The following is a 20875-nucleotide window of genomic DNA, read 5'->3' as shown; positions in this document are numbered from 1 at the left end:
TCATTCTTGACTTCTAAATGGAAGAACAACTTTTAGTAAAATGTTGACTACACTATGAATTACATACTATGCCACAGAACGGTAAAAATGCAGAGCCAGTAATACCCAAAGCAACTCTTAAACAAATTAACATGATCCAAAACACAGTGAACTTTAGTCAGAAGTGACCTGAACAAGCCTTGCAGGTTCTTTAACGTATTTAACGTTTGATATCGATATGTTATTTTTGCATTATGACATTGATGAAGGATAATTCTGATTGATTTGACCTTTCCTATCTTATACGATTTGATAATTTTCAGTCCTTGAATAGATGTGACCTCTGAGTTCTGTACGCAGTGGCTGTCAACTTTCCATACACCAGAGTTTGCTCTGGAGAGAAAAGAAGGGGGATAAGCCATTAGGTAACTCATATGGTGGAATAACTGTTTTTCTGCTTTTGATCTGACTTGCAATGTAAAATTAAGCCATTTTATGGTTAAGGGTTTTAAGTAGCAACGAAAAACTCTCTTAGTGTCTCTAGGGATTGCACTGTGCAGTCATGAGCAACTGACAGTAATACACATCCACTGATGAAAAGGAAACTTCACAAAAATTAAGGGAATACTGTGTGAAGAACAAAATGCAGAAGATGTAGGAGGCAAGAGTGTGACACAAATGAAAGTAAAGAAATATAAGAGCGATGTGATAACTGTATTTTTCTGAGATTCTTAAGTTTTTTAATCAAGCACTGAGTCACAGAAAGGGATTTTCTTAATATGCTCTCACATGTAGAAAAGCCTATATATGCATATAGAATTAAATTTGAATGCATTTACATTGTAAAATTAACATTAGTCCTATAAAACTGGGGAGGGAGAGTGGGAGTCCAGGACACAGCAAAAAACGAGGTATTGGGTTTTGAATAAAACATGGCATGGCTGTGTACAGTAATCCCTGGCTATGACACATAAGGAGACATTTGTGCTTAAGTGAGAGAACACAGTCCAGGAATGAATCAGAAGATACAGCCAAATACCACCAATCCAATAGCAATATTTAATCCAATAGATGAAATATTAACAGGCGAGATGTACTGTATGTAACAGATAATTAATTATACTGTTCACAGTACAAAGGACACTACATTATGTATACATTATGTAACAACTGTCACTGAGCTAATTCGTATTAAAATAGAAGGACTAACTTAGTAAGACTGTCTCAGCTATTACACCTTTCATATTACTCTTCTTTGAAAACCCAGCTTTTACATGGGGCTGAAGTTAAGTAATATTAACTAACAAAAATTACATGTGATGCAATGGGCAGTGACCAAGAGCGCTGTCTTATACTGACTTTCATAACATACTTTTACTGTATCTTCTGTCATTCGTGAGGTGATACCATGTTACCCTCAGACCTCTCTGCCATTCACCTGACTCTGATTTGATCTGAGCCCTGGTGGTGCTTCTAACCACTTTATATGTGAACATGAACATGTTGGTGTCCGAGACTGCAGCATGTTATAACCAGGGTCTACTGTATTGCTAATAGTATATTGTGTGAAATGATGGTTGTCCTTATTTTTATTAATTATTTTTGGTGTTGTGGCCATTTGTTTTTTGTTTTTCTTTTTTTTTTTTTGTATTGTTGATTTGCTTGCTTGTTTCTTTTAGAGGGCTATAGAAAAAGTCCTTCCCCTATAGAGGCTGAACGTGCTACCATAATAATCGCTAGCTAAAGACACACTTTCCTCAGACCCCCACACTGGCCGGGATAGGTTGGCACGGGACGCCCGAATCAGAGGCTCGACCCCAAGGTGCCTGATGTGGGTTCCCGCTGGCTCCCTGCCGTTAGCTTGCCTGGCAGGCTTGGAGAGATCCTGCAGCCCCGGGGCTCTCGAACCCAAGGCAAACACCTCCTTCTCTACGACTGTGTTCTGACTGGCCATCCAGCTGTCTGTCAGGGAGCCCCTGCGGCCACTTGTGTCTGGTGTGATGTCTGTCATCCTGTCACCATCTCCTGCAGGAAGTAACAGAACAACGTTGAATGTGCTGAAATCAATCTATGGTCAACAACCGTAAAATCAAGTTAACCTGCAGTTTAATCCGTTCATTTCATTTCCACTGAGAACCACATGTTTCGCCGTCATAGGACAATGACCAAATCAATGATGAAAACAAACTTACAGGCAATCGTGTGTATACGTGAAAAATATGCCTGTGTGGATCTCCATATACATCTACGTACAATAAAACAAAAGCCAGTGTGGTCGACTCATGAGACCAAGCTCTTGTCGACTATTGTCAAACGACTAGTAAGCTGATATTTTTTACATCGAATTAAGTTTTTTCATTTTTTAATACCTTGCAAATTATTTTAAATTGTCAAATAATGACAATAAAGTAAAAAGACTCATGAGGTGTCCATTTAATGATGACACATCTCCATTACATGTGTGTCATTTGCTGCCATTTTGCTGGTTCAGGCAGCAAGTATCAGATGGGAAAGGGGGACAGGAGAATGTGAGAGAGTGACCGCCTAGTGTGAAGAATGAACAGGCAGCATCCTTCAAGGCAGGGAAGGGCTTCACTACCACTCACCACCGTCCTGAGGACCTACCATAGCGCAAGAAACCCATAAACATGAACAATATCGTATGAAAGGGAAAGGAATAAATACTTTGCGCAAAATCCCTGACACGTCCATTATTTCAACAGCTCTCAAAAAAGTCCCTGGGATTGATTTTTTTTTTATTACTTGCTTGTGCAGCACTAGGATGGTCATTATCCAGCCAAGATTCAAAGGATATTTTGACACTGTGGGTGTTTTCGGAATTGGTGAGCAAATGTATCGTTCAGCTCTCAATTGTGAGTTAATGGGAAGAAACTAATTTCACAAACATCTCGTTACGTTAATGCGCTGCGACCTTTTTTCCTGGGAACTATAAACAAGATCTATATCTTGAAGCATACACAAAGACTGGATACATTAACATAAACAGCCTGACATTTATCTGCCGCTGTGTTTGTTTAATGGCATTTGCGCTGCTGTCGTTCTCCCGGAGAACACAGAACGCTGAATAGACCGTGCTCTGGGAGTTCTTTATTTGAACACAGATTCTCATTTACAGCAGGTTTCTAACATTCACTCATCCTTCTGCTTTGAATGAGCTTCTCTTTCATCGTAACAGCCTAAAGCACTTGAAATTCTGAAGCTCGGTTTTTACTGCTTATTTCCAAGTAAAAACACATATACACGTGCTGTAACTGCTCTGCTGCCCTTTTCTATATTTAGACTTTTTGTAAATATACGCATCCATCCCTTCTATTCATATTTAAAAGTCACCATACAAATTGCTATCCAAACACATTCCCACAGAAAATTGCTTCAAAAAAAAATTTTTCATACATGACAGGTGTTCACACTACATAAAAAACAGTCCTGCTGTAAATTTTCCATTAGTAGAATTTAGAACTTATTTCCAAATTGGGTTTTGACTGAACATAATGACCGGTGGTTAGTGCAGTGGTTATGGCTGTTGCTTTGCACCCAAAGGATCTAGGTTTCAGTCCTGCTTTGGCTGCAGTAAACTTTATCAAGGTACTTCCTCTAAATATATACAGTAAAAATGACGACTATATAAATGAGTGAAAAATTGTGATACCTTGATATCAAACCATTGCAGGTCATTTTGGAGAAATGCATCAGCTACATGAATAAAAAATATGACCCCAGTAGCACAAAACTGGAACAGGCCTAAGACTTGAAGAACCGTCAAACCACTATTTTTCACAATATTTTTTGATATTCTGAACTGGTTGGAATAGGGTCATAAATGTTTGACAGGTTGTATGGTATTTACAAAAAGCACCACTTTTTTAATGGTGGAGGCTGTCTTTATGTGAAAAACAAGTGTGATGATTGTATTTAAGGCAATACTACAGTAATCTTGGTTGACACGTGAAATATTAACAATTACAAATTCGTACTGTCCATGCTAGAGGGACTTCCAGCAGTTTGTGTTGGTTTGAAAAAAACGAAAAAGAAAAAGAGCAATAGAGAGAAATTTGTTGTGTGATGAGCTTCCCATTTGGGATTTAACAAGTGTTTATGCAGACTGCAGTAACGATATGCTTTCAGAACATCATGGCAGGATCGGTCTATAGCCAGGCTCTACCAGATCCCTCACACTCTTCCCATCCTACAACGCAGGCTGTGGCAGACTGCCCTGCTGCTCTTTGCACTGGCCGTTTCTCCACTCGGAGGAGCCATCAGCTACTGGAATGCTGACGCAAGCTGGCCGGCTTGGTGCAGAGCCAAACGCGCTTGCTCATTGTTCAGAACTTCTCCTTTTAAGTGCCATGACTTAGTGGAACTGTGCCCTGCAGCACATTATTTAATCGCTCAGCAGAGACCTGTTCAGAGCTGCTTACATCGCTTACAATATGGCCCAATTATACACAGAATTCTGTATCACAGCCAAAAACAACACACAAGTGGAAGTACTGTTAGTTTTTAAAAAAAAAAAAAATTACAGATCCAAAAATTTATGACAGTAAAGGCAAAGGTAAAGAAGGATCAGGTCAAGTATCTCAGGTACTCAAGTATGAAATTATTTTTGTTCAGTTTGGACAATCTTCGATTAGCTAATTCAGTGATATTCCATGGCTAATGCTGACATTGAGATTCTGGATGAAAGGATGCTGAGCTTGTTGCCTAATTAGTGAACAGTTAGTAAGCTAATTATACAAGAGAAGAAGAGCAACAATTTCCTAGATTGGATGTGGCGTACAAAGATTCTAAGATCATTTAGCAGACAAATATGGCCATAGACCAGTGCCATGTAGGTGGATGTGTAGCCAGGGTTCTCTTTGCATATAAGATGTTTACCCAGTACTCATTTTACATTTATTTGACACTTTCTTCCAAAGCAACTTACAATGTTAAGTTATCTACAATTGTTTACCCATTTATACAGCTGGGAAGTTTTCTTGGAGCAATTTAAGTACCTTGCTCAAGGGTATTACAGCTGGAAGTGGAATTCAAACCTGCAACCTCTGGGTCTAATGGCAGCAGCACTAATCACCACATTACCAGCTGTTGTTTTCGGCAAGTGTGGATGTACAGCCAATTTTAGGTTAGAAATCTGTACTTAATTACACTGCCGGTTCGAACTGGAGATAGTGGTTCCATAACCAGGTGAACCTAGACTGAAATGGAAAAAACTGTCCAGCCTTACTATATAATTAGTCAAATGAGTTTACAGTATTTCATTAATGTATATATAGACACACACATTGTCTGAAACCGCTTGTCCCATACGGGGTTGCGGGGAGCCGGAGCCTAACCCGGCAACACATGCCAAAAGGCTAGAGGGGAAGGGGATACACCCAGGACGGGACGCCAGCCCATCGCAAGGCACCCCAAGTGGGACTCAAACCCAGACCCACCGGAGAGCGGGACCAGGTGCAACCCACTGCACCCCCCATTAATGTATATATTTAAATTACAATAAATGCCAAATAAGTTAATGGGATTAGAAATAAAGCATTTGTATTGTCAAAGCAGAACAAGAGCGATAGCACCTCCCTGCTGGCAGCCGTTTCAGTAAACTCAAATAGATCTTTCCCTCACTGCCAATAGCCATTTGTATTTGTATGAATACATGCCTTTGGAAACTTTCTAGAACTCTCATCCATAATTACACATTAAATCACAGCTCTCTAGTAGCGGGTATTAGAACACTTCAGTATTTGACAAATAAAATGAGTCATTGTATTAACCCGCACGAATTTATACAGTTCTTTTCCTTCTCAATATTAGCATGTGAACATGTCAGTATAATCCAAACGTTACTAAAGCACAGTCCAAAAATTCACGCAGTTAATTCATTGAAAGTAGTAAAACTGTAAGAGCAAAAGAACCAAATAACCCAGTTCAGAAATGTATAAAATGTATAGAAAAGTTATATCATTAAACTATCCATATGAAGAAAATACTTAACATATTAAACATATTTAAAGTCAAGTTATCAATCTCAGTGGGACAAAACTAGTTTTTCGACAAAGACTGGACAAAACTAAATGAAAAAATATGAAGTATTATGAAATATGGAAAACCTCAGAGCACATACTGTACTATTACCACATGATTACCTGTAGGCACTCTTTGTGCTGCCGGCTCCTGAAGGACCCCCAGGCTGTCTTTGGTTTCCATAGGTATCTGGGGCTCTGCTGCCTCATCTTCTGTGGTCTCTGAGTCTAGAGGTATAAAAAGGAAACTTTACTGGACTAAATGCTGATGTGTTCCAGGGACAGGGTAAAAAAGGCAGTAAAATTGCTCAGTCATATAAAGTCAGATAGGTAGAGTAAACCTTGTTACAAATCTGGTAGTGATATAAACAAAATAAAAAGTTCTTCAGTGAAGAAATTTTAAAGTACTTTTTTACCAATTCAGTGACATTCAACAATAGTTACACATAACATGGACTCGGAAGGAGAACAGCTGTGAAGAGATGGGAGCATAAGTTTTAAAAATAATACCAGTCAATTAAGTGGTTTTATTACCATAACTTTGCTTCCTGCAGGAGCGGAAAACTTCGCTTCCATAGTGGCAGCAAGGAGAGGCAAACAGAAAAGCACCGTTACTATAGAAACCAACCATACCCATCCTCAGCTAGTCAGCTCATTGTCAGCCCAGTCATCAGTACTGAACAATCACTGAAAAACACTACCTGCATGTTCACACATGATTTAAAGACAAATATTGTATTACTAAAACGTCTACCCACAAAAGTCCATCTCCCAGCCAATTCACTCACGCATAAGGTGCAAGAAGTGATGCCACAAATTGCATCCAGATTATTTTCATATCAAGAAAATGCACAAAAACAGAATTTTAAAATTGTCCCTTTGACCAGATATTTCTGGTGATGCTAATGAAACACAATTGAAGCCTGTGAGAACACAGTAGAAATCAGAACTGCGAAGAGAGCAATATAGGTGTATCCAGAATATAGCTGCAGAAACCTGGAACTATTAGAAATGTGTAAATGAAAATCAGTATTGTATATGAACAGCTGCAAAAATGAAAAATGTAAAGTGATGCAAATAAGATGCCACGCCCATGTATATTTCTCCCAAGTTTACAGAAAACTATTAACACTAAGCACATCTTGAGACAAATAAAGCTGTTCGTAATGTGCTTATTTACAATTAAAATTTCTGAATTAAATTCCACTGAATGAAGACACTGGTCGGGATTATCTTTATCAACATTCATAACTTTGCATTTTCAGTTTTAATTATGGCTACCTTCAAAAGTATCTTACATATCAAAGATATTCATACATTTCACAGTAAAGCAGATTTTTTTCCTGTTTTGAAACTATGACCCATGTGGCATAATCTACTGTTTACATTTTCTTAAGGTTGCAAAACGCAAAATTCCTGTCATACATAATTAGTAAACAATACTAATTATTAATAAAGTAACAATTAATAACAGTAATTATTTAATGTACAATTTTAAATGTATTATTAAGTTTTCTTTGGAAACTCCAATCACAAAGAACAAAAATTAGGAAGCAAATCATGAGGTATAGATAGAATCAAACATTAATGGTGTCAATAATATAAACATAAAATGAATAACTCTTACATACACAACTAGGAAATGACTCCCTTGTGCAGAAGTTGTTTAGAATTATCTTTGCCAAAAGGGCAGAAACACATTTGTAATCATGAGAAAATCCCATTGTTATTTAATTGATCATTGTTTAAATAAATCAAGAAATAAATCCATCATAAATAAAGGGCTCACTGAGAGTAAACCATACATCAAGTTCATTCTGAAACAACACTCTTTAAAGGCATATGCTGGCATTTATATGCTGACATTTTTATAAACCAAAAATTCACTTTTATTTTTAAAAGCAATCAAAACTGATGTTTATCTGTATACTTTCATCAGTAATCCAGAAATATGCATTTATTTACATGCAATACAAAGAGTATGAAAACCCAGTATAATATAAATTATTGCACTACATTCAAAAATGTTTTATTTTTTTTCCTAACCTCTTCAGCCAAATCTGTCCTTAACCTGATATAAACCTATCTTCTTGCATCTTAATGACAAAGAAAATGTGATAGATATTTAAAAGATGTAGTAACATAAATAATTGTAAATAGTAAATAAAACAAACACTGATGATGTTTAAAAGAATGAAAATAATTTATTTCCATACAAAATTGAAAAAAAAACACAATGAGTCCACCTTTAATAGTTTTGCAAATATAAATTAGGTCCTTGTCTTTGTTTTAAATGTCACGATTCTTCATTGCCGACAGGAAACAATGACACAGAATTCAAAACATTCTCTGAACTAACGATTTATGTATTTTCATGAGTGAATACATTGATCAACAACTAGTGTCCTTCTTCACCAAATTATGTTTGTATTGATGCGATGATGTAACGGGAGAAAGAACAGTTTTTGTCTATTAGCCTATTGAAAGAGGACTTGAACAAATAAGCCCCAAAACTGCATGTACAGGCTTCCCTCGTATGAGAAAGAATCGTTTATTAGAATTTTCTCTCATAAAGCAAAGCAAATGCAATTTGTGCAGTATAATTTGTGTAAGAAGCCAGTGGTGGCTTGCCCTAAATCGAAAAAGTTTAAAAGTGATAAAAATTGAAAAGGCTAAAGAAAGCCTAACACCTGAAACACATAGAATTCCCTTCTAGGCAAAATCATGTCATTATGAATTTCTGTGGTTTGGTTTTTAAACTTGATATCATGATGATACCAATTGCAGAGCAGAGTGGGGTTAAAAGTATTACCAGTGATAACAGTAATAATTAGAGTTACCTCATTCGGTCTAATAATAATAACAATAATCAGCCCAGAGATTGTCCTGGGAGCATAAGCCAAGTTGCAAAATATACTTTTTTGGGATGCCGGTCCATCACACGGCACTCACAAAGACGCTCATTTAGTCACCCGTGCACTACAAAAAGTCCAGAGACACCTGAAACACACATCTTTGGACTGTGTGAGGAAACCGGAGCACCCAGAAAACACCCATATCAACATGGGGAGAACATGCTATTGCTGCACAGAGTGAGCTGGACTCCAGCCCATGTCCAAACCCACAGGTGAGAAGCTGCAAGACAACAGCTCTGCCACTGTGCCATCGAAAAACAATTAAATACCAAAATACAAAGATGAAATAGTGAGAGAAAGAAATTCTAAACATAAGCAGAAATTTAAAGGTGTCCAGAGCAGTTCTGATATTCTGGACTTGCTTTGGAGTCAGATTTTCTACATGTCTAAAAGATAAGGCAACAATTGTACATGTTCACTGAAAAATTGGGTGAACCTTCTTGGGCTCAGAAACACATTATCTACTTTTCCCATTTAAATTGATGGGAACAAAGAGTCTCTTTCATGAGAATTCTCTTAATGAGCAGATGTTTAGGAATGTAGTACATTTGCTATACGAGGAAAGCCTGTACTAAAGTGATTATTTTTGGGAATCATTTTATGCGAAAGAGTAATGGTCAAGAAAAGGAATGAAATGCGACTCTATCAGTGATAGAAATCCATCTGAACCAGAGTTCAGGCCACGAGTATTTCCAGTTTGCATACCACCTTTCCAGCAGGTGGTGCTTCCACTGGGTGGTGTGCGTGGTGCTGATGGTTATAAATGTGCACGCAACAGCTACAGCTCATACGTGACGCAGGTTATTCTCCGTTCTTTCCAACATGTAAGACTCTGGGTTATAAACAAGGCTGCCGGCAGCACTACTGATAACTCCAGGCACACAGCTGGTGAACCTCTGCCCAGCTGTACTGCTCCGAGTGTGTACTGCATACTTCTCACATATTTCTGTGCATCGGTGAAACCAATTTACACACAGTGGCTACATTTGTAATTGGCAGACCCAGACTGCACCAAGAGTGTATTAATGTTTATGACACAAGCCAGAAGGATAGGGAGAGCGATAAACATTCAGCTGGTTTTCATTCGTCCTAAACTGATAATACATTGCAGTTAAATAACCTATTATCTTTTTGTAAAACCAGTTTTACATTATTCTGCAGTTTTTCATTATAATTCAGCTATAATATTTTATTATCTATAAACCCAAACACACCATGGGTAAACCTCCCAAATGTTCGGCTCGAGTGTCCAGTTTTCTGGAAAAGAGAGAAAAAAGCAGCATGTTAGTAACACACCAAAAGGGGCATGAAAAACAACAGCGCATAACAGTTTTACACGATGGTTAAAAACGATGGAGATTAACTACCTAAATGATCCTGTCATTGCTTCATTGCAATGACAGAAAAAGGACCTCCACAGAAAAAAGCATTTACGACCCTTCGTGAAGCGAACAATGGATATTGCAGAGATACAGGAATTTAATTTGTGACGAAATGCTTGTAAATTTGAATTTAGAACAGGAGTTGTTGCCACCTTCTTAAAGCAGCCCCATAAGAGGCTTAAACAAATATTCAGCTGTACAAATGAATAGAACTATAAGTTACACACTGAGAGTGACTTTAAATCATTTGCAAAGCATTTTTAGGGCAAAGAAAAATGACTGAACACTTGCATAGCCTAAATCACATCCTCTCACTCTTTCATATTTTATGTGCCATGTATTTTGCAAAGACAGGGCACTAATATTAAGGTGCTGCCTTATATTTTCCAGAACCATGCTTGATATGCACCTTGTAACCTCAGCTTTACCATTTATCTTTCTTGACCTATTTGCAAAAATGTAATTAAGAAATCAAGCCTGGTGGTAACGGGAAGGCAGATAAATAAGTAGAACTGGTCCTCTTACTGGAACAGATTTTCTGTATTTCACCGCATGAACTAATCACTACACCACCTCTGTAGGTCTGTTCCTATTGTTTCCTACACTGTTGCTAAAGGCAAATAGACAGAAATATAGAAGCCTTTGCTAACCTCTAAGCTGAACTTATCACATTTATAGTAAATTTTATTGTTTGCTAAGTGTCTCCCATAAAGTTTGAAAAGCTCTGTTCCAAATTAGAAATGTTGTACTGCCAGGTTATCGGAGGGCAGCAAGAGCTCACAAAGTAAATGCCACAGAAAGGCCAAGGACACAAAACCTTACCAAAAATTCATTAAGGCAACACAAGTATGCATGGTCTCATTTGTATGTAATTTTTAATGTAAGAAGTCCCAGTTGAGAAACGCTGCCAGCAACTGCACATTTCAAAGCCCACATGGATATTGCATTTTGGAGCAAAATGCAAGGTATCTGTTGAAGTGGGACTGGGAAAGAACCTGCCCGCTGTACTCTGTTGTATCTCTGCTCCACACCAATTTGAGAAAATAAAGAGGTTGTAGGTGGAGGCTGGGTGTAGGTGGGGTGGGCAATTGTGCTGCTTCAACACTCCCCTAGCAGATTACTTGGAGAGAGGCATGCAAGCCATTAGGCTGCAGCAATAGCAAGTGATTTTTCATTACTGCCTGAAAACGTTTCTTAACTCAATCATCAGCAGCTGAGATCCATTGAATTATCAGATACCATTAACGCCTCCAAGAGTCACGCTAAGATTTTAAAGGAAGGGTGAGAACTGGCGATACTTGCAGAGGGCCCTGAAAGACCAATTACAAGTTTTTTGATTTAAATGTTTTCCCTGGATTTTGCTGATGCTGGAGTTGTGTTTATTAATAGTGTCTTATTAAAATCAATTTAAATTACAAATTTCCTATTCTGTGCAGCAAATATTTGCCCAGATACGATGCTGACTCAATTCTCTGTTGTTTTGAAAAATTTTCCATTTTCATCTATTATTTTTGTCAGCTAAAACAGATTTACAGGGGTTTTAGTTAAATGGATTTAACTAAAAGTCTGTAGCCTTGATACAAGTGTTACACCTAGTTTATTATTTTTAAAAATGCATAATTTTCGCACACCTGTGCCAAGCAAGGTTGTGGAAGTGCTGAGTGATTGTTTGGCAGTAGAAGGAACTCTTTGACAAACTCCTCAAGATCGTAGGCATACCCTCTTATTGGGAGGCAGTTCTTGACGTCTCCATTGAATTTAAACCATTACTGTTGTTGAAATAACCACACTGGTTCAAGGTCTTCATAGTGTTAAGGTTGCAGGGATTTTGAGAGAGAAATGTTCTAAGCACTGGAGAAGGTAGAGGTAGTGGGCCCAACACCTGAGCTTTGGATTCAGGAGGAACAATCAGTCAGTTTTGTCCAGCTCTTTTCCATGACACAGTTTTTTGTGGTGGCATAAGTGAACACTAGTCAATTCTACATGTGTTCGGTGGACTCGGCAAAGGCATATTACTATGTCTTTCAGGCGGGGTTTTGGAAATACTGCAGGAATATGAGGCACTAGACCACTGATGCATGGTATCCAGTGCCTTTATGAGTTATGTCCATATTCTTAGAGTTACAATGAACGTGTTCAGTGTGGGGTTCAGACTCAGCCAAAGCTGTTCTTTGTCTGCACTGCCCTTTGTAATTGTCATGGACAGGATATCAAGACGTAGCCAAGGCTTAGAGGATGTCCAGCTTTGAGAACTAAAAGCGGGATCTCTAATGTTAGCAGACAATGTTGCCCTTTTGCCCTCATCTGACTTCATCCTTCGATATGCACTCAGGTGGTTTGTTGCCAAGTGTGAGACCCCTGGGATGAAAATCAGCATCTTCAAGTCTGAGGCTATGCACCTGCCCCAGAAAAGACCTCTCTCCAAGTGAGGGGCAAACAACTGAAGGGAAGAGGGAGTAAAAGAGAATGAAAGATCGATAGAGAGTCAGCGTTTATGAGGGCACTGTACCAATCTTTGGTGGTGAAGCAGGACCTGAGTCTTTATTCAAAGCTCTCAGTTTATTGCTCAGTCTACATCTCACTCTTCACCTGTGGTTATGGGCTTTGGGTAATGATTGAAAGAATGAGATTGACAATGCAGGCAATGAAAATGATCTGTCTTCTTCGAATAGTCAGTGGACTCATTCTCAGGAACAGGGTGAGGAGACTTGGGGAAGTGTTACCTTTCCAGATCAAGAGAAGTTAGTTGAGATGGTTGGGGAAAGTCGTAAGAATGCCCCCAAGTCAGCTCACATTGAAATTACACCAGGTACATTCCACTGAGAGGAGAACTTGAGATACATTGACCCAGGATACAAAGGACAGATTACATCTTTCAGATGAACAGAATAAATTGAAGACTGTTGCTGGAGAAAGCAAGGTCTGCGACTGCCTGATGTGCTTGCTACCACCATGACCCTTAGCAGGAATAGCTGCCCTAAGAAACTGAGAATGATACTGAGAAAAATAATAATAAAAATAAGAATAAATGTATACATTTATGAACAGTTGTACGTAACAACCATTCCTCCGTAATAATTGTGTCAGATGAACTCGAAAACTGGCGAACAAAAATTAAGATGGAGTCCGTGTCATGAGTGACCTTTTCTCTTCTTGCCTCCAGCTGCAGTGTCATGTGTTAAGGCTCATTTAGGGCACTTGGGAAAGTGACCTGCTTCAAATGAAAGCTCAAGTGAAATTTCACTTACTTTTAAACAGATTTTTGAGGTGTGAATGTGTAGCTGACATCAAACTCCATTTTGAGTGTCTTAACGCCTAGAAAATGTCAGCTAATAAGCTTGCAAGCCAGCCAGTGCTCTTTTCTGACTGGATATACGCTTATACTATGATACTGGCATCATGGCAAGATTATGAAGTGAGACCATTTGTTCCACCATACTTCAAAATGTATGGTAAACACCAGGACATCTGGTTTAAAGATAAACGTAGAGAGAGTAGAATGAAAACATAGAATAAAATTGTCTTAGCAACAAATTAGGTAGCCAGATTTGGTACATGGAGACCTAGGCCCAGCTGTAGCTTTTGCTGACAACTTACGACATTTTGCCGAGAGAAGAAATTGATATTAAGAGCGAAAAATTGTCTGCCAGCTTTGGTGTGATTCTGTTTACATAACTGTTCATGAGGAATGAGGATTTTGGGCGAGACATTAGTCAGTTTATCTTATTTCAACAGTAAGCAAGAGGACTTGTTATCAGTAGACGTGATTGTTTCCAACAATTCTGATTCTAAAGCTCACCCACACATATAGTTTCTAAATGCTACCGTTACAGAGGAATACATTTTGTTTCTTGAGGTATAGTTCTTTTACAATTACAAAATGCTGCTACTTTGCTACTAGTGTTACAATGTTTTACTCACGTGTTAATATTATTGTTACGGAGAGTGCCAAAACAAATTATTGCAGCACTAATTGCGGTAAATCTCTGTAGAAATCTACAAGTATACCTGCACTGGAATGGAGCAGAACCTTAGCTTAGTTTTATTTTGTTGTTTTGGATATTTAGGAAAAATTACATTGCGATTCTATTTTTTTTTTTAATGTAGAGATAAAGCGTCATGGTTCGCTCCGAGTCCTAGAGAACTGGAATGGGGCTTGGGCCATGTTGGGAACGTTTGTGCATCCCAGGACATTCTGAAGCAGCACATGTCACCTTTGGCAAAGTAGTAGCACCCAGTTAATTTTCCCAAAATGACGTGCACTCTTGAGTGACCTGCCAAATCTTGACCGACTCCAGCAGAGCCCCCCCCCTTCACCGACTCCGCCCCACCCTGAGTGAGACAGAAACCAAGGGAGGATCTGAAATCGGCCATCTGTGCTGTGAAAAATAGGGCTTTGGAGCATTTATTGGAGAGTGGGGGCAGAAAAACCTCTTCGCAGGATGAGTAATGTTATGCAAAAAATGGGGGATTACAGAATCATGCCTGACATACAGTAGCAAACATGACTTAGATCCTAATTTAATCAAACAGCTGGGGAGTTTGTCCTAAACATCAACTAACAAATTTGAGCAGGTGTCACTTTTTCACCCCCCTTCCCAATAATTTGCATAAAATTTTTGTCAGCCCAGTCAAATGTGCATGTTTAATTGAATCTGACCTTTAGTGTCTGAGACTAATATGCTTCCAGTATGGTCATTAACAGACACCAGCACGTCATCATCCTTTTTAATGTGATTTCCGACATGGGCTAGTTCAGCTGTCATTCACCTGCAGGGTACAAATTTCCAATATTATCTATCAGCACATTCGAGAGCTCCATACACTGTGTCTTCTGGACGTTCTTCGATTCATCAAGCTGCAGACAACAGGGTAATGGCTCCTTTGACATATTGTCCCATTTTGAAAGCAACAACCTGTGAACCTTGCTAGTTTTCAGATAAAGCGTGTCAGATGGGCGCTGATGACACCTGTGTCACCATTGTTCGTAAGATGCTGCTGCCCCACCTCCTTTAACCTTACAGCTCCAGCAGCAAGTGTTTTGCTCTGAAACAATCCTGCCTTTTTTGCATACTGCATGCAGGTCTTCTGTGACTTATTCTCATCGGGGACCTCAGTTGCCCTACACAAGTCAGCTGTTTAAACAAATGCCTTTGTTTATTTATTAGGTATTTAGTGTATTGCTGAATCAAATCCAATGATCGTTTTACAATCGGAAAGAACTAAAGATAGAAAGATATTTGGACACATTATTGCCTGCTCTACTAATATCACATGTAACATCTATTCATGCACCACATCAATCCAATTAAATGAATCATATATTCATGACATCGGTACAAGACAAAGAATATTCTTTCAATAAGGCATAATGTGATAATTATAGAGCGTAATTTGTAAAACCTTGCAAATGATCTTTCAGCAAAGACAGACGTGATATTTTATGTAATCATTTATTCTACAAAGCAAAGAATTTTTTTTTTTTTCTAGGCCAGTCTAATTGAATTATTTCAATGGTTCTTCTGTGATGTGTGTGTCCATCTACTTTCCTCCCCCTATTAAAGGCCAGTCACCTCCAGGAGACTCTGATTCAATTTTCTGTTTTTCTGTTCCATCAATCATATTCACCCCATTGATTCACTCACATCTTATGTCTTTCTGACCTGCGTCATCTTTTAAAAACCAAATTCGGTCAAATTCCTCCCGGAAATCTCAATTTGAGTGGCAAGGAATGAAGTAACATTTCTCATATTTTCGATGTTTGAATTTATGGAATAGTCTGTTGGCAGGTGCACATTTATTTCATGTAAATGTATCAGCCTAAACTTCCAGCTCTGACACCTGACAGATTCTTTATCTTACCTTCAAATGCAAAAAAAGTATTTGATTTCACAAGCAGATGAAGTCCCAATGTGACTAAAGTCGATTAACATTAGTTTCTGGTTAGTAATAAACTAGTCTCAAAAAAATGAACATATAGAAACTGTAATTAGTCTGCAGTCAAGGCAAAACGGACATGTGAAAATTTTGCTTCCCCAAGCACTTTCCTCTTTGTTATGCCGAAATCGCTGTGAACCTCATGCTGATTTTGAATGTTTTTAGAGCTGAGCGGATAATCCGAAAAGGGTATTGTGGCACGTATGCAGTGACATGGGACTCCCTACACTGTTCCCACATCACAGATCAGTGTGATCTTCCCACCTGCCTGCACTCGGAGGTATAATTGTTCCTAGGGGCAACTGCCCCCAGTCACCTTGCCATTTTTCAAGGGACTCCTCTTTGTGCCGGGGGATTTGCGACAAACTAAGTGTAGCATTCAGGAGTCCAATCTCCGAGGATCTAGCCACTCTAAAGAAAAAAACACTTAATGAAATATAAACAATGCATGTATATTTACTACGTTGTCACAGAGTAGGGTGGGGCATTTTGGGGCAACATGTACAAAAGGCAGCAACACATACAGTATACACGGCAACACTTCACGCAATGTTAATGAAGAACTGTGATTCACTCTTACACTCAACACAAAACATGAAACTTTGAGGGGGATGGAAAGAAAATAAACTGACCTGGAATCTTTTCTTTGACCAGATCTTCTTCATTGCTGGACTGGTCCCGGTCCTGTGTTTTACGTTGAGGGAACAGAGGGAATCTTTTCACGGAGCACAAGGCTGCTTGCGAGACCTGCTGGTTACCGGGTGTGTTTCACAACAGCATGACAACAGTGTCACTCCACAAGAAGACCGCCGATAAACAACAAGGAGTTGCCCGCGATGTCTCTCGGTCGTCTCCCGGCTCACATGGACAACGGAAAAATGGAGAAGTGCTTTCTCTGAATAGATCTGACCAATTTCAAGCGAATAATCCTTCCAGTTTGACAAGATTTGAAAAATAGGATTAATGTGTATGCAATTTGCTCGCACTGGCACCGGAGCAGGTGTCAGTCTGCAACAATGAAAAGCTCATCTCCCTCATGCCTCAGCCTGAGGTGGAAAACAAGCTTTAGCAGGTGACACTGTCTCCAGCCTTCCATCGCCACCCACACCCCCCCTCCACCGCCACCCGCCACACGCACCACCCCTCCTCTAACCCTGCTCCACAGAGCCACAACATCCAGGAATCTCCCCAGAAAACAAAGCCTCAAAGCCTCAATACCAACACAGCGACATCCGGGGGGGGGGGGAGGACAGCGATCACACTGAAGAACGCAGGTCCTCAGAGCACTTGGAAAGAAAGGTGAAGGAAAAAAAAAAAAAAGAGGCAGTGATAATGTGTTTTAAAAATGAATTAATTATTTCAAAAACAGCATGAAAAGAGCTCTTCCCATCAAAAAGCAGCCAGCGCCGCAGCGAGAGCGGCGAGCACAGACTAGTCCTTCTTCCTTGGGAGGCACAATGGTTGAGGGGGGGAGCAAGTGGGCCCCCACCCTCCCCGTGATCACAGCAGGGGGAACGCAGGTCAGCTTTTCCTCTGACTTCTGTTCGCGTTCTCTTCTCCCCCCCCCCGCTTCTTTCACTGACACTCCTCTCCGTGAGCCTCCTCCCTCACTCAGCGTCCGGAGGAGCCCCCTCACCCAAAGCCATCTGGCATAGATTTTTGCTCGATCCCCTCGGCGTCGGCTGAGCCGCTGGTCGATGCTGCCGTTGCGATAGGTACCCGCTGGCCATTGCACGGATAAACACTGCCTGTCCCCCCCTCTCCCCAGCCGGCACTCTGGAACTCCACCCTCCGTTGTCTCCCCTCGTGTGCTTCATTTGCATCAACCGCCCCCTCCACCGCCTTTCATTCTGTTTACCTTTTCATTTCGCATATGCCACAAACGCACTTGAAGATGACTGCTACTGGTCTGTATCATTTGATCAAAATCTATTTTTTTACCTGTTAGTGTTTTAAAGTGGCACACAGTTCAACATGGCTAGTTTGGCACATTAATTCTCTAAAGAACAATTAATTCCAGGAGGTTCTCTCACACCCACTGAACACTGCGGTGATGAGCAGGGAATTACGGCAGTTTCAATACCCTGAACATCTTTAAACCCTCGGGATAAGTGAGACTTGCACCTTCACAGTTACATTATCAGTCTGAATCATATTTGTGTGCTCTTTGTGCTATGACTCACTGAGATAAAAAAATAAATAATGATAAAAAAAAAGGTTCGCATTCAAAACTGGAAACTTTCCCAAATGTTATATTTTTAGCGTATCTGAGACTACTCACCAGCAACACATCTGATTAAATCTGAAGGGTGTCATTTTCATTACTGACAAATAAGACTTGTCTGTATGACCCAGGATTGTTAAGAATAGGGATTTTATTTAGATGTCTTGGAGAGCAAAACAGAACAAAATAGTGGCCAGGAGCTCTTCTCACTCATTTCCCTCACTCGCCGCAGACACACAATGGGTCCTGATGACTGGCTTGCTGCGCACAACCATGCTTCCACGCACCACTGGCCACATCTGCGTCCCTCACCGCGTCACAGCGACGCGTCTGGAGAAGCAGAACGTCCAGCAGCCCCGTTGTGTCGGGTTACAGAATGCTCTCGGCTGCACCGACCGTCTGCCGTCGCAGGAGCGATGCCACAGCGCCTCACGGACGTTCATTTGCGCAGCATAGCGGGAAGTGTCAGGACACTGGGGGTTGGACAGGGTTTATGCTTTGCTTCCTTTCCCGTGGCTTCACAAGCCTTAGGACAGCAACGCTTCTTCAATGCTCAGCGGTACTCCGAATTCGCCCAGAAAACACAACACGTGAAGGCATTGACTTTTACAAGACCGGCATCGCAGTTACTTCAGTTTCTATGAAATATTAACTGTACAAAGTATAAATCTTCTGAAAAATTTATCAAGGTTTTAAGTGAGCGGTAAATTGGCTGAATAATATTTGAGCACACAGGGAATCTTAGAACTATTACAAATGAGTCTTGAGTTCTATCACTCTGTTATTACCGTGACGGTATACACAGTTATTACAGTACGGTACGTATATTACAGTATACACACACAGTATGTTAGAGGTCTGGAGTCTATTGAAATGTATGCGCAGTTACATGGATTGAAGCTGATTAAAAAATGAAGGTGCCATCGCTATGCTCCATGTGGTTCCATGCCAAACAGAGACGTTCTTGTTGTTTCTGAAGCAGAACCCATATCGGCACATGCGTGGCTCTCTACGATTAGAAAGCTGACAGGTCTGCGATGCAGAAACAGTGGCCATCTCCCCCAGGTGCAGGAGCCATCAGCGCAGTTGCGTGCTAGACGGATGGTGTAATTACCACCTCACCCCCATTACGCCGCCACTCAGCTGTATAGCTCACTCCCACACAACACCCCCTGTCATCCCAGTATGGTGTTCTTCTCTCTTCCCACCCCCATTCCCACACGGTCCCCCATCAGCTCCCAGTGCAGCCTGTTTGTCTATCCCCCAAACCCCCAAAACCGACACCCCTTCCCCTCTCCATTATCAGTGCTTCCCACTGAAAGTGGTAGGCACATGGCAGTAGCGTTGCATCATCGGGTGCATCATCGGGTGACCACTACAAAATTAACAGTTTTAATCATGAGCGGTTCCAGTGTACCCCCCAGCTGTGGTAGGAGAAAGAACCCTAAATACCTGCAAGCTCCAGCATGGGAGGTGGGCTTTTCCAGGGAAATGCATCAAAGCCATCACCCCACTGCAAGCTAAATTCAACATGCCGAAAGCATGAAATCTTAATATTGATTGGGGGTTCTGGTTATTTTTTTTTTTCCTGGCACGGCACTTAAATGTGCAACTATGTATGTGTGAGCTCATCCGATATGACCACCACCACTGTTAGTGATCCAAACTGTATTGTGTCTCCATTTAGCTTGGAGAGAGGATTAATGTCCAGAAAGAGGAGAAGCCATGATGGAGGTGGTCATAGCTCTGCCGGTTGCTTCAGATGCGATGTAGAGCTCTTTGAAAACACATTGGATTCGCCTGGTGTCTGCCGGAGGCATAAAAGCAAGTGAGAGGCATTACTGTCAGGGGAACAGCCACTGTAGATTCATCATAAAGACTTTGTTCCTCAACACAGTAAGACCAAGGAGCAAGTGAGCACAAAAACATTTAAAATGATGCTTTTCTACATGTGGACCAAACACATTTTTCATTGTTGGTTCTCCTAAAAAATAGTTTCGTTCTGCCTTAGTTAAACACAATTATCAGCAGGCTCCGAAAATCTCCGTATCTTTACATCTCTGTGAAATACAGTACAGTGTGAATACAGGGTAAGTTAAGTACAATCATTGTACAGGTTTCAGCATTTTTCTAAAATATAAAGTTGTCAAAATATTACATGACTGAGCAGATTCAATAATTACCTGGGGAAGCTGGTTGCCAACATGTGCTTTATAGTGGTGAAAAGTGCTGAGGATTAATACAATTCTTTGCAATAATATTAAAAAAAAAAAGATATGACAAACTCATTGGTTGGCAAGAAAAATACATTTATAACAAAAAGCAAAAATCAATAAAACCAATGAATAAGAGAAACTGATCATTACTGCAGCTAACAATTGATCTCGCTTTTCATCTCTC

At 40.1% G+C, this 20875-nt stretch overlaps 1 protein-coding gene across 4 annotated transcripts in view; it reads right to left on the bottom strand.

The window, feature by feature from the left end:
- Positions 1-20875, bottom strand: part of LOC108924284 (striated muscle preferentially expressed protein kinase-like) — a 69016-nt gene that overhangs the window by 34015 nt on the left and 14126 nt on the right. For 2 of the 4 annotated variants that reach the window (XM_018735553.2, XM_018735554.2), the window contains 2 exons: positions 6141-6245; positions 1845-2004 (listed from right to left, as the gene is read on the bottom strand). In XM_018735553.2, the coding sequence (XP_018591069.2) occupies positions 1845-2004; positions 6141-6245 (265 nt within the window). Of the gene's footprint in view, positions 1-1844; positions 2005-6140; positions 6246-6551; positions 6582-10146; positions 10190-16883; positions 18020-20875 lie in introns of those variants that run through there. The other 2 variants (XM_018735556.2, XM_018735557.2) reach the window with 2 other exon arrangements.

The sequence above is a fragment of the Scleropages formosus genome, chromosome 21 (assembly GCF_900964775.1).
Source record: "Scleropages formosus chromosome 21, fSclFor1.1, whole genome shotgun sequence".
Taxonomy (NCBI): Eukaryota; Metazoa; Chordata; class Actinopteri; order Osteoglossiformes; family Osteoglossidae; genus Scleropages; species Scleropages formosus.
This window is presented reverse-complemented; position numbering and strand designations above follow the sequence as displayed.